This window comes from Arachis ipaensis, chromosome B2, assembly GCF_059453495.1.
Source record: "Arachis ipaensis isolate K30076 ecotype BB chromosome B2, ASM5945349v1, whole genome shotgun sequence".
Taxonomy (NCBI): Eukaryota; Viridiplantae; Streptophyta; class Magnoliopsida; order Fabales; family Fabaceae; genus Arachis; species Arachis ipaensis.
Window position 1 is genome coordinate 7,133,219 of NC_142437.1, and position 14,630 is coordinate 7,147,848.

At 34.9% G+C, this 14,630-nt stretch overlaps 2 protein-coding genes across 3 annotated transcripts; one reads left to right on the forward strand and one right to left on the reverse strand.

The window, feature by feature from the left end:
* The first annotated feature begins 4,895 nt into the window (after positions 1-4,895).
* On the forward strand, positions 4,896-7,721 carry LOC107624729 (chlorophyll a-b binding protein 7, chloroplastic). The gene is made up of 4 exons (XM_016327165.3): positions 4,896-5,325; positions 5,977-6,203; positions 6,841-7,355; positions 7,562-7,721. The coding sequence occupies exons 1-4, from the start codon at positions 5,270-5,272 to the stop codon at positions 7,577-7,579; spliced, it is 816 nt and encodes a 271-aa protein (XP_016182651.1). The 5' UTR covers positions 4,896-5,269; the 3' UTR covers positions 7,580-7,721.
* Positions 7,722-7,809: 88 nt separating this feature from the next.
* Positions 7,810-10,957, reverse strand: LOC107624723 (putative inactive purple acid phosphatase 29). 2 transcript variants are annotated; one of them, XM_016327164.3, is made up of 4 exons: positions 10,058-10,957; positions 9,042-9,436; positions 8,487-8,949; positions 7,810-8,126 (listed from the first exon to the last, which is right to left on the reverse strand). In XM_016327164.3, exons 1-4 carry the CDS (start codon positions 10,389-10,391, stop codon positions 8,116-8,118), a joined length of 1,203 nt encoding a protein of 400 aa, XP_016182650.1. In that variant the 5' UTR covers positions 10,392-10,957; the 3' UTR covers positions 7,810-8,115. The 2 variants fall into 2 exon arrangements, with proteins under 2 accessions (XP_016182650.1, XP_016182648.1); XM_016327162.3 differs by lacking the exon at positions 7,810-8,126 and having other exon boundaries at positions 8,233-8,949; positions 10,058-10,953.
* Positions 10,958-14,630: the final 3,673 nt, after the last annotated feature.

The following is a 14,630-nucleotide window of genomic DNA, read 5'->3' on the forward strand; positions in this document are numbered from 1 at the left end:
CGTCCAATCAATTTTCGATAGGCTGATGCATCTTCAACCTTGTCACCTTCTTTGGCCCTCAATTTAATGTTTGCTTCCATTGGAATTAAAGCTGGCTTGCAGTGTAGAAAATTAGTGTCTTCGAGTAGAGACAAAGTATACTTCCTCTGTGTAAGTAAAATTCCTTTTCTGAATTTTGCAATCTCTAACCCTAGTAAAAATTTGAGATCTCCCAAGATTTTTAACTTGAAGACTGATTGAAGCCTTTGCTGTATTTGTTGTACTATATCATTGTTTACTCCGGCAATGATTATGTCATCAACATAGACAAGTAAAAAGGTGATTGAGGAGCCTTCTCCTATAGAGAATAAAGAATAATCACTCTTGCATTGACGAAAACCATGTTGTTTGAGAGTATAATAGAATTTATTAAACCACTGCTGGGAAACTTGTCTTAGGCCGTATAGAGATCGAGTAAGTCGGCATACAAGTTCTTGGTTTCGTTTTGGATGCCCCAAAGGAATCTCCATGTAGACCTCTTCATCCAAACTCCCATTTAAAAATGCATTATTTATGTCCAATTGCACGAAATTCCAGTTTTTCACTGCTGCAATGGAGAGTAAAACTCTAACTATCGAGACCTTGGCTACTGGATTGAATGTGTCTTTAAAGTCAATGCCAGCTTGTTGCGTGTAACCTTTGGTAACGAGCCTGGCTTTGTATCTTTCCAAACTACCATCAGTCTTAAGCTTTGCTTTGTAAATTCATCTACAACCGACTGCCTTTTTGTTAGGAGGTAGAGGAACCAACTCCCAAGTGTGATTGGATTCCAGAGCGTCCAGCTCTTCCTTCATTGCCTGCCGCCACTCATAGTGATGTACTGCTTGGTGATAAAATTGAGGTTCAGGTATAGTACTGACTTGATAGATTACTGCATGGTAGATGTGGTTGAGTCTATGGTTGCTTATGTAGTTGGTAATAGGGTAGGGTGTATTAAGGTTGCATACATAGTCATTTAGGTATCTTGGTAATTGAATGGTCCTGGTGGTTCTTCGGGGTGGGTTAGAATTGGTGGAGGGAGCTGTTTGATGTGAGGCATTTTGGTGGGAGCTAGAGGAGTTTGTTGAAAGGCATTGTGTGTTCTCTGTGGTAGGAATATTAGGGAGTGTTAAGTCATCAGTGACTTTTGGGAGTGGAATGTGATCAAACGGGTCAGGGAGTATAAAGGTGTGAGGGCTTTTAGTGAAGGGTAGTGTCTCTTCATGAAAGATGATATCTCTAGAGATGAAGAATTATTTTGTTTTGAGATTGTAAAGCATGTAGCCTTTGTATCCCAAGAAGACCGTTTGGTCTGCTCTAGGATTAAACTTAGGTCTGGAGTCTAATTTTGTAGCAGCATATGCAAGGCAACCAAAAACCCTTAGAGCTTGATAATTTGGTTGTTTTTTAAAGAGTTTCTCAAATGGAGTCTTCATGTTGAGAAGTGGGGTTGGGGTTCTGTTTACTAGAAAAACAGCAGTACAAACACATTCTCCCCAAAAAACAATGGGGACTTGGGATTGGAAATAGAGGGCTCTGGCCACGTTCAACAAGTGTTGATGTTTTCTTTCCACTACTGCATTCTGTTGAGGTTTGTATGGATAAGAAAATTGATGGAGGACTCCCCGTTCCTATAAAAAATCAGTGATTGCTAACTTTTTGGCATTATCAGACTTGAAGCACTTGATCTTGCTGTTAAATTGAGTTTCTATCAATGAGTAAAATTGTTTCATACATGCTGCAGCTTCAGATTTGTTAGTTAGCAAATAAATCCATGTAAAACGAGTAGCATCATCAACCAATGTAAGAAAATATCTCCTGTCATTATAGGTTGGAACATGGTAAGGTCCCCATACATCACAATGTACAAGATCAAAAGGATATAAAGACAAATTATTGTTGGATTCAAAAGGAAGTTGCTTGAATTTTGCTAATGGACAGACATGACAATTAGACTTTTTCGTAAGCAAACTATCTTTATTTGAAAATTCTAAGACCGAAGTAAGAGAGTTCAAAACTTTATTTGAAGCATGACCTAAACGAGAATGCCATAACTGTGAATTATTGCACAAATTTATGCTATGATTATCTTTTTGTATTATCAATTGGTTGGAGGGAATTGAAGCTTTTAGGATATATAAGTCTCCATCAAGCTCACCATTCCCAATCTTCTTCTGTGACTTGTTGTCCTGAATAGTGAAATTACAAGAGTTAATTATTATTATGAGTATAGTGGCTTTAAGGAAGGAAGACACTGAGAGCAAATTGACACTAAAATCTGGCACATATAAAATATTTTTTAAGATGATGGTTGAACTGATAATGACAGTGCCGATGAACTTGGCTTTGAATTTGGCATTATTGGGGAGTGAAACAGAATAATTCTGAGATAGGTGAACTGAATGAAAAAGGGATAGATCACAAGCAATATGGATAGTGGCTCCACTATCAAGAATCCAATCATGTTTTGATAGTTTTGATCTTGAGATTGAGGTGTTGAGGACAATACCTGCTGGAGTAGACACTTCAGTTGCTGCATTTACTGGTATTTCTTGAATCTTGTAACTATTCAACAAGTTCATTAACTGCTGGATCTGAGTTGCACTCAGAGTTAGGCTTGAATTGGATTCTGGACACTGTGCCTCAGTGACGTTATCAGTAATATTGTGCGCAGATTGTCTAGTTCCTCTGCCTTTGCCATAGCTTGGTGGATAACCATGTATTTTGTAACGTTTGTCCACTGTGTATCCAAGCAATCCACAGTGTGAGCACAAAGGTCTATCCTTCTTCGTGAATCCCCTTCCTTTTCCTGAGGGATTTGATATGTTCTGGTTTCTTGCTAAGAAGGTAAGTTGATTCGGGACTGATGGGCTCCCCAAAGAGCGGTGTTTCTCTTCTTGAACCACTAAGGACAGAAGTACAGAACTTTGTTTATTGCAGGTAAGGGCTCCATAAGCAAGATCTGGCCTCTGTTTTGCGTGAAAGAATCGTCCAAACCCATGAAAAAATAGTGCACATACTCAGCTTGCAAGAATTCTTGAAGCGGTTTAGGCGTTTAGCATCTCCACAATTGCATTGGACTGGGCGATAAGAGTTCAATTCCTCCCAAAGGACCTTGATCTTCGTAAAGTATTGCAAGACTATTAGGGCACCTTGATGTAAATTCATCAATTCCCTTTTGATTTCGAAAATTCGAGGGCTATTTCCATGTTGAAATCTTTCTTTAAGATCATTCCAAAGCTCTTCAGCAGAATCAGCATACACTAGCGAGGTAGCAATCTCTTTGGACACAGAATTCAAAATCTAGGTACTTACTACATCATTGATACATTGCCAAGTCTCAAATTGCTCTGGATCGAGCGCATGATCAGGCCGGGGAATGGTTCCAGTAACGAAACCGAGTTTGCGTTTCGCATTTAGGGCTTTCTTCATGGCACGGCTCCAAAAATGATAGTTCTCTTCCGTAAGTTACTGTGTTACTAACACCAAGTTCGGTTGATCAGCCGGAGCGAGAAAGAAGGGGTCCGCCATTGATGTAGAAATTGGTAGCAAGAAAGGAAAAAGAAAGGTTCTGGAAGAAGCTTGAAGAGGATAGAAGAAGTGGTGTTGAGAGCGGAAGAGAGAGGTAAAGTTAGAAAATTTCTTCTGATACCATGTTAAACCAGTGATTTCAGAAAATGGAAAAATGATTTCATTTTCATCAAGTAATGAATGAGAGAGATTAGATTTTATATACAAGTGATTGAAGAGTAAAAAACTAACGTTTATAACTAACTACTGCAACTAATCTAATTTTACATAATTAATTTGTAAATACAAGTGGGTCTAATATAGTTAGATTTGTCTTTATAAAATTATTTTTATTATAGTTATTTCGGTTCAATTAAGAAATAACAAAAATCAGCTAATAATTAACCAAAAAATAATTACCGATTATACATTCAAAATTTTATGCTAGCCAGTTACCAGAGAATTTTTGTTATTTTCTCATATATATCATATTTAATTACCCTAGATACTTATAATTTTAAACATTTTTTAATTATGTTGCTGTAAATTTAAAAGTTTGTAAAAAAACTTTACACTACAAAAAAATTTTAATCAAGTATTTATAGTTCAAATATTTTCAATCAACCTCAAACTTTTTAGAGATTCTGTGATCAAGTCTTCTAATGTGAAAAAATCTTGAAACTTGATGAAAATGTGAATTAATTCAACCATGAATTAGATTCATAAGAACCGACTAATTATCTTTTTATTTATATCTTTTTTTAAATAAAAGGGATAAATTTACCCATTTTGGTTTTTTATTTCTAGCTCAGTTCATTTTGAATTTGGTAGTTTGACCGTGAAATTTCGTTCTTTCTTTATTTCTGAAATATGAGTGTGTGACTTGTTCTAATTGATCTTATTGTAAATACAGAACAAAAATAAAGGATCTGTCATCTTAATAGAGATGGTTTTATCCCGTCAGATATTATTTTCTAGTATCTGGAGCACGGAATATATAAAATAGATTTTATAAAGTATTAGAACTATGATTCATACTTAATATTTCGACCTCGCAACCGGACTTTAATAAATTTTTATTAGAAGATAGTAAGTTAGAATAAATAAAAAAATTTTGATTCTTTCAAATAAAATTGACATTGTTTGTTTTTTTTTTTTATCAAAACAAAAAAATGTCTTTTAATTTTTTTTTTCATTCTATCACATCTATTTCTTAAATAAATGATAATCCAGCAGTTATTTTTCAGAAAATTTTTGGACATTAAATTTTTTTTTAAATCATTGTGATTGTTCTAATATTAATCTAAGATTTTATTTAATTGTTCACAGAGTCTTAACAAGAGAATTCTTATCAATTATATATATATACTTGATGAAAGTGGATGTGAAGTGAGTTAAGTCAACTTGGTCTTATTCTTTCTTTTTTTCATTTTAATTTAATTTAAGAGACCTATATCGTCCCACAAATTGATTATTGATCTTTGATCCATTATTTTGCGGTGCCACAGAATTTTGTCTCAGATTCTCAAATGTGAACCACTAGATTCTGATTTTTTTTCCCATGTAAATCTATCCAATTGGATTCTACATGCCACGTGGCAACACACCATCTAATTTATAGTTCCCATACCTATCCATTGAGATAAGAAAATCTTGCATATAGTAACCAAAAATAATTATAATAATAATTGCATTTTCCTTTTCTTTTCCTCAGTCATCAACTAAGCTGGGTTCCTCAGCCATGGCTTCTGCTTGTGCTTCCTCTGCCATTGCAGCTGTTGCCATCTCTTCCCCAAGGCAAGTTCCACCACAATCTTTTCTTCATCATGTTCTTATATTTTATTTTATTTTATTTTTTTCTTCCAAGAATAACTATCACATTGCTTAATAAAATTTGTTACATGAAAAGTTTAATGTATTAGATACTATGACTTTTTCATACACCAATCTTATCAATTTCACATGTATTTTTGAACGGAAAGAGCATCTATATGAGTCAAATTAGTTGGAACATAATCATATTTTGTGTATTATTGGTTAATAGTATGTGAAAAGATTTGTCATGCATTGATCCAAATGAAAGGCATAAATTAGGTTAAATTCTATCTTTATTCAAAAGAACAAGTATTAAGAATTAAATTCTAAACTTTTTTGTTGCAGAAATTCTGACACAAAAATAATTATATGTGAAAACTCAGGTGCAGATAACTTTCACGTGAAGTTAGAAGTTGATAGTTGAGAGTGGTTAAATAATTAATTTGACTAAATTATTATCTATCGACTCTCAGCTATCATCTTCGCATGATGTTAACTGCACCTTAGTTTCCACCATAATTGTATATCTAGCTATGATTTGACACTCGTATAAAGTATATGTTAGAATACGAAATTACATATATAGAATATACATAGCTGATTTGGTGATTGATTTTTTTTTTGTGTATGCAGTTCTCAGAAGAATGGATCACAGTTGGGAACCACAAAAGCTTCATTTCTTAGTGGAAGGAAGCTTAAGTTGAACAACTTCACAGCACCAACTACTGGAGCTAGATCCAGCACCACAGTGTGTGTAGCAGCTGATCCTGATAGGCCTCTTTGGTTCCCCGGCAGCACTCCTCCGCCTTGGCTCGATGGCAGTCTCCCCGGAGACTTTGGATTTGATCCTCTAGGACTTGGTAACTGTGAATCAATTTGCAGATTTTAATTCGGATGCGTTCGATTTAACTTTATTTACATTCTTGTGTAACTTCTGTTTCAAAATAATTGTCGATTTAGATAAAGTAGAATACTAAAAAAACGATGTATTTTGACAATCTATTGTCGAGATACATTGTTTTTCAGTATTGTTTGGATGTATTGATAGTTTGTTGTTCTAGTTTGTCAACTTGATATATATTTTGAATCAGAATTTGTAGTTTTCACACTGAAAATCTACTCTTTGTTTTCACTTTTACTCATGGTTTGATACTAAATTGATATTAAGGTATGAAGTTTGATGTGTGATTTTTGTTAAGAATGTTGAGATTAATAGAAATTTAATTAGCATCCTTAGAAGTACCCATTAGAATATTTAGACCAAGTTTGAAGTTTCTTATGTTCATCAAATTCTCAAATCAAATGATTTCATCTGAACATTTTTCTTAAGATGAATGTACACTTCTAAATTATTCATTTTAAGGAAGATCCTTGAAATGAACTCGATACAAGTATTTTTATCAAATTCGAGAGTTCACCTAAACTCGTGGAGCTAAGGTTAACTCGAAATGTAGAACTCGACTCGTAAACTCATAAGAGCTAGTTGTGATTCAACAGGATCTGACCCAGAGAGCCTAAGATGGAATGTTCAAGCAGAGCTTGTGCACTGCAGATGGGCTATGTTAGGCGCCGCCGGCATCTTCATCCCGGAATTCCTAACCAAGATTGGGATCCTAAACACACCTTCATGGTATACTGCTGGGGAGCAAGAGTACTTCACAGACACCACCACACTCTTCATAGTTGAGCTCATCTTCATCGGCTGGGCCGAGGGACGAAGATGGGCTGATATCATCAAGCCAGGCTGTGTTAACACTGACCCTATCTTCCCTAACAACAAGCTCACCGGAACTGATGTAGGGTATCCCGGCGGCCTATGGTTTGACCCTCTCGGATGGGGAAGCGGTTCACCTGAGAAGATCAAGGAGTTGAGAACAAAGGAGATCAAGAATGGAAGGTTGGCCATGTTGGCTGTCATGGGAGCATGGTTCCAGCACATTTACACCGGCACCGGCCCTATCGACAACCTCTTTGCACACCTTGCTGATCCTGGCCATGCTACTGTTTTCGCTGTAAGTTGAACCAATCAAGAAATTCTTGTATAGATACAAGTCTAGCTCTTCATATTCAGACATGTTCATCGTAAACATGTCTAGATATGACGTGTTAGATTTGTATCTATATAAGATTTTTTTATTTAGATTGAATAATTTGACTTTCAATTTCCAATTATGTTTTTGTTTTTTGATGATCTTATTTATGTTTTACTATTTTTCAGGCTTTCACCCCCAAGTGAGAATGTTAAGGACAATTGTGAGTGAGATTGTGCAAGCCTGTAATGAGAAACATTGATGAAACATGGTTTTGTAACTAATGTGGCTACTTCTATATCAATGTCATGCACAGATTGATAATTGAATGTACAAATTCTTATTTTAGATTCAAGAAGTAACCACAATTTTTGCATAGATTATAGGACAGCAATTATATCTTAAGTTATTATTCACCACTAAAGAATTTAGCATATGCTCACACATGAAAATGCTTTTGCTCTATTAATTGCAAATCATATTGTGGTCCCAAAAAAATATAAAACAAAAATTAAAATTAACATTTTTTCATTTACTATAGCTTAAGACAAAAAAAAATTAACTGCTAGATAGCATCAAAATTGATGAATCATCCCCATCTTAACAAGTACAACAATATAATTTATAGCAACTTATAACAAACTCCAAGGTAAATCATCTTCATGTCATGTATGTGGATACTATCACTTGTCTGCATCACTTTTTAGATTCTCAAAGTTCCCCACTATTTTGTTTGTCTCACCTATGGTTTTCCTGCAATGAAATCCAAAAAAGAACAACATAGAGCACATTAATTTTTTTAGTAATAAGAACATGATGAACCTCTAGGCACTGATTTTTCACATGACAAGAACATAACACAAAAACCATAGGTAGTTCATAATTATGCAATAAACATTGTTCTAAAATCACATAATAATTTAGCATTGTTTATCTAATTTCCTTCAGAGGACTTTAGTTTACAACACAATAATTTTCCATATCCCACTTTCCCCCTTCTCTTAAAGTAACAACATGATGATTTTTCATTTGCAATATGCTAAGAAAATTTGGTAACATAATTTAGTAACAAGAAAGCCAAAAGATTACTGCAAGTATTCCAGGATATCTTACTTCCAAAGCTCTTGCTCCAAAGGACTTGTCCATCAATTTGAGTAAAATTTTGATCGTCCAGGCGTTTCCAGGTATTTATTGACTTGACATCTCCCCAAGCTCCTTCCGGCGTCTTCTCCAAGCGAGCTACCACCACTCTTGATCTCCTAGACCATCCAGCCTTTCCATATGCATGGTATCCGAATCCTCCGGCATAACATAGGTTTATGCCGGTTAACTTACCACAGAAGTCATTGAGGTGATCATGGCCGGTGAAAACTGCCTTCACATCTCCAGCTTGGACTAATGTCGCAAAGAAGCCGGAGTTCACTTTAGCAGAACTAATGCCATTGCCATCGGGTTCAAGTTTGACACCTGTGAAGTTTGATTTGTCAAAACTAGCATACTCAGGCAATGGTATATGAAAGTATGCAAGACCAGGAGCAGAGTTTTTCTGAGGCATTGGTCCACTTTTGTATGCTTTCTGCACAAGTAACAAATAATCTGTGTTTAGTCTTTTTCTGTTCTCAGTATTCAATCTTTTTCTGTTTTCAAAACCAAACAATAGAACAGTACCTGGAGCTTTTCGGATGTTTGTTGGAACCAGAGTTGCTGTGATGGCTTGATCCAATCATAAAAAGAAATTGAAGGATCCTTATAATAATCTCCACTATCAATGAAGTAAAGATTGAGCACTGATTTGTTTTCAAAATCAGTGCCTTCAACTCCTCCAACTTCTAAGTTATAGTTTCCAAAACCATCAATGGTGTGAACATCTGAAGGGTTGAATTGAGACAATGTGTTCTTCATACCAACAATGTATTTCATCACTCCTTCCCTATGCAGGGATCCTTCTTGGTCATGATTTCCCAAAACAGCTACCCAAGGAATGTTTGATGCAATTGCAGGAGCAAATGCAGCATCCATTGATTTCGCCGAATCCGAGGAATCAGCACCAAAGATATTATCACCTGCCACATCACAATAAAAATTTGCACCTTAAGTTATCTTATACTATCTTTGTTCTGTTGTATCCAAGGCAGAGAAAATCGAAATTTCACGTAAAACCTCATTTAAAATTGTAATATCGGAAGATGTTTAAGAAGAAAATCTAGATTTTAGTTACTATGATTGTATCTGTCACTTATTTTTTTATCCATTGTCATCATACCAATGTATTTAAATACAAATTATAACTTGTTTACCCATACAAACAAAGATTAGAATTAGAAGAAAAAGTAAATTACAAACTAAAAACTAATATGTATATACACACTCCATGATCTTTGTCTTTGATAGTTTGATTAGTAAATGTTGGGGTGTGAACTATTTTTTTACCAAAACTAGAAACCTTAAATCCATATATTCTTTAAAAGTCTTTTAACAAATTCATTCAAATTTTAGCCGATTTGGGTTAAAATGAAAATTTACTTAAAAAACACCCTGTTATCCTAAACCCGGAACCCGAAACAAAGAAAAAAGGAAAGTTAAACAACAGTAAGATATCTATAATAATTAGAAAGAAATGACATGAAAATCTAAAGATATAACAAGAACTGAATAGTGAATACTATATATATACTATACAATACCAGTGAAGACAATGAGATTAGGCTTCTCAGCAAGGATCATTCTTTGAACAAAAGAAGTGGTGTTGAGATCAGAACAAGAACCATTCTGTGAAGGTAACACATTCAAGCAGAGTGTGGACTTTCCATTAGCATAGTGCATGTCTGCAACCTGAAGAATCTTGAATTCTCCATTTTTGTCAAACCTCAGCTTCTTCTGGTTCTGAGGGTTTCCATGTTTTTCCCCAAACACACAAATAGGACTAAAACTGAACAATAAAGCCACCAAAACCAAAACCATGAAGCCAAACCCCATCTCAATCTTGGTGCCAAAAACACTTCTTTTACTCAAAACCATCACTATTTTGGTGATTTGAGTCCCCAACACAATTCAAAATCTGAACTTTTCACCTGCTACTATGGATGATTGGATGCTGAATTATAAACAGATACACACATATAGAGAGAACAAAAGAGTATTCAGAAAACTCTTCAGCTACTATCCTTTTTTTTTTTTTTGGGTTAATAAATGATGATGATTGACTCAAATTTCATTGCTTTGTTCTCTAGGAATAAGGATGAGGACAAAGCATGGTGCTAAAAACTTTGGGGTGTCTTTATCTTGGGATGATATTTATAGATAAGTAGTTGAAAGTTGACAGGTATGTGTAATAAATTGAATGAATGATTGTTTTTCTAAAAAGCCATTAAATTCTCTGCCACAAACCAAAGGACATGATAACATTTATAGATGAACATACATAGTTACATACACATCTTTGGAATTTTCAGTTGGAATTTCAAGTTTCCTTAGAAATGGATCCGAATATCTCAATTCCAAGAGAGGAAAAAAAATGAAAATCACACTATGAATGGAAACTTTGAAAGTATGATGTTATGTATGGACACTTGGCAATGATGTCTTTAAAGTATCTCACACGCTCTCATTTTATAGCATAATAATAATAATAATAATAATAATAATAATAATAATATTCAACTACCTCCACAAGTATATCGAATTATGGATCCTCTGAGTCTTCTCAACCACTGACTTGTGCTATGTTTATTAGAAGAACTTGATGTAATTTAATACATCTAATGATATTCACCTACCTCCTCCATATCTACATACTTCTAAACATATATTAAATAAAAAGAAGGACACCCTAGTTTGTAAGCTAAAGCATATTTAATATTATTAAAAAATATAGAGTGAATAACCACTCGACCCTGACAATTATTTCGAAAGGACAACGAGACCTCCAAGAAAAAAACATCCAATCCGGTCTGTGATATTTTTTTTGGGACTGATTAGCCTCTGTGTAAAAAAAAACAACATTAACTCTTTTTTTTTGACACAGGAACCTCGTTGTCCTTTCGAAGTAATTGTCAGTGGTCGGATTGGATTTTTTTTTGTTAAGAGCCTTGTTGTCTTTCGAGATAATTATAGGGACTATTTTAGGTTTTTCTCAAAAATATATTTAAAAAAATTATTAGAAATATTCTTAAAACATGTATTCAATATATTTTAAGAATATTAAAATATATTGAATACACTTAATAGTTAGTACTATCTTCTATAGGTCAGACATAATTCATTCATTGTTTGGCTCCCAACTTGGAATCAAGCAGTTCACTTAAATTATATACATTATATTACCCTATATTAGAATATACAAGAAGGACATGTATACAAACATGATATATAAATATGTTTAAAATTATTTATAACTGATATGCATCTATTTTAATTAATTATTATTTAAGATTTAACTTTGTAAATAATTAATTTAATTTTTTAGTGATCCTTTTCATATATCAAATTAGAAAAAAAAATGTAGGAATATATTACATATATTTTTACGAAGAAAGCTATTACTAGTAAACTTTTGAATAGTGAATCTCTAAAATATAAAAATATCAATCATCAACATTCAATTAAATAAATGAGTAAAACAATGTTAGTATTATTTTATCAATAAACTGAAATTAACATAGCCAAGTTTAATAAAAAAAATTGCTCTTCTTTTTTCTTTTTTTCCATCACTTCCAATTCGTTTATGATTAATTTCATATAATTCTTTTTTATTTTTTAAAATAATGATCTAAATTGTTAGAGTATAATTAGAATTAATTAAGATCAGTTAGCATAACTCTGCCTATGTTATACTTATGGTACATAGCCGGTCCCAAGTCAGGATAAAGGACGAGGATTGTGTTAGGTCTTCGACAACCAACATAAAAACATAGTCGAATCCCTGTGATATGAATCAAAGACATTATTGCGCTAAAACTAGGTCGTTATCCGGAAGCAACGCGTTGTATGGCTCGAGTACGGTGTCAAATGAGCAAGAGTCGCTTCATCGGTGCTCGGATGTAGTGTTAAATGAGCAAGGGATCCCGCGTTTTCGTGAACGGACGAGGGTAAATAAACTAGTTTACAAAGTAAAAGGTAAAGGTCGGAGCGACAGAAGGTTGAGATTTGGGACATGAAACATCGGTACTCTAACAGGAAAATCCATGGAGGTGGTGGACACCATGACAATGAGGAAGATTAACATTATGTGCCTACAAGAAACAAAATAGGTTGGTGCGAAGGCTAGGGAGTTGGATGCTTCCAGTTTCAAACTTTGGTATACAGGAAAGGTGAAGAATAGGAATAAGGTTGGTATTATTGTGGATAAGCAGTGGAAGAAGGACGTAGTAGATGTCAAGAGGGTGGGAGATCGGATCATGTCTATCAAACCTATAGTGGAGGGAGGTGCTTTTCATGTGATTAGCGCCTATGCATCGCAAGTGGGTTCGGACGAACAACACAAGATAAGGTTTTGGGAGGATCTTGAGAGTTTGGTCCAAGACATACCTTTGGGAGATAAGATTTTCTTAGGAAGAGATTTAAATGGCCATGTTGGAAGAAGAAGTGACTGGATATGGAAGTATTCACGGAGGCCATGATTTTGGGGTGATCAATGCCGAGGGTAAAACTATTTTGTACTTTTCTTCAACCTTTGATCTTCTCATCGCAAATACATATTTTAAAAAGAGAGACGAACATCTTATAACCTATAAGAGTGGCATGACAAGCTCTCAAATCGACTTCTTCTTGTTGAGAAGAGTCGACCAAAAATTTTACATTAATTGTAAAATTATCCCGGGAGAGAGTTTGACAACAAACATAGGATGCTCGTCATGAATTTTCACATTGAGCAAAAGTTGAAGAAAAGACATCATACAAAGAACCCAAGGACGAGGTAGTGGCGGATGAAAGGTGAGGAACAAAGAAGCTTCCTAAGACGGGTAGGAAAAGAGGCAAAGTGGGATGGGAATGGAAGCGCGGAAGAGATGTAGAGGGAGATGGCAGAAGTTATTAGAAGAGTAGCAAAAGAAAGTTTTGGTGAATCTAAAGGAATAGGACCAAGAGACAAGGAGTCCTGGTGGTGGAATACAAGTGTACAAGAAAAGATAAAGATAAAAAGGGAGTGCTTTAAAGAGTGGTCTTTATGTCGCAATGCAGATAATTGGAAAAAATATAAGACAGCTAAGAAAGAGACAAAAATGGTTGTAAGTGAAGCAAGAACAAGAGCATATGAGAGTCTCTACCAGTTTTTGGGCACGAAAGAAGGAGAAAAAGGTATATATAGAATCGCAAAGAGCCGTGAAAGAAGAACGAGAGATTTGGATCGGGTTAAGTGCATAAAGGATAAGGATGGAGAGGTGCTGGCTCAAGAGGAGAAGATAAATGAAAGGTGGAAGAGCTACTTCTACAAGTTATTTAATGAAGGACATAAGATTCTTCTGAGCCTTGGTCGGTTATGCACAAGAGAAGAAGATCAAAACTCTGACTACTATCGAAGGATTCGAGACTTCGAGGTAAAAGAGGCTCTAAAGCAGATGAAAAATGGCAGGGCAGTAAGACCTGATAATATCCCAATTGAGGTTTGGAAGGGCCTTGGAGGAAAATGCATCAACTAATTAACCAAGATTTTTAATGAGATTTTAAAATCAAAGAAGATGCCTGATGAGTGGAGAAAGAGCATCTTGGTACCTATCTACAAAAATAAGGAGGATATTCAAAGTTGCAGAAATTATAGAGGGATCATGCTCATGAGCCATACCATGAAGTTATGGAAAGATGTGATAGAACGGAGGTTGAGAAAAGAGACACAAGTAACAGAGAACCAATTTGGATTTATGCCAGGCAGATCAACCACCGAAGCGATATACATGCTAAGAAGGATGATGGAGAGGTATCGTAGTAATAAAAGGGATCTACATATGGTGTTTATTGATTTGGAAAAAGCGTACGATAAGGTGCCAAGGCAGGTCTTATGGAAGGTTTTAGAAAAGAGGAGAGTAACGATCGCATATATTCGTGCAATTAAAGACATGTACGATGGGTCACAACTAGTGTGAAGACTCAAGGTGGTGTGACAAAGAAATTTTCTATTGGTATAGGATTACACCAGGGGATTATCCTTAAGTCCATACCTTTTCATATTAGTCTTACAAGTACTCACAGAGCACATCCAAGAGCCTGTGCCATGGTGCATGCTTTTTACTGATGATATCGTCCTTATGAGAGAGTCAAGGGAAG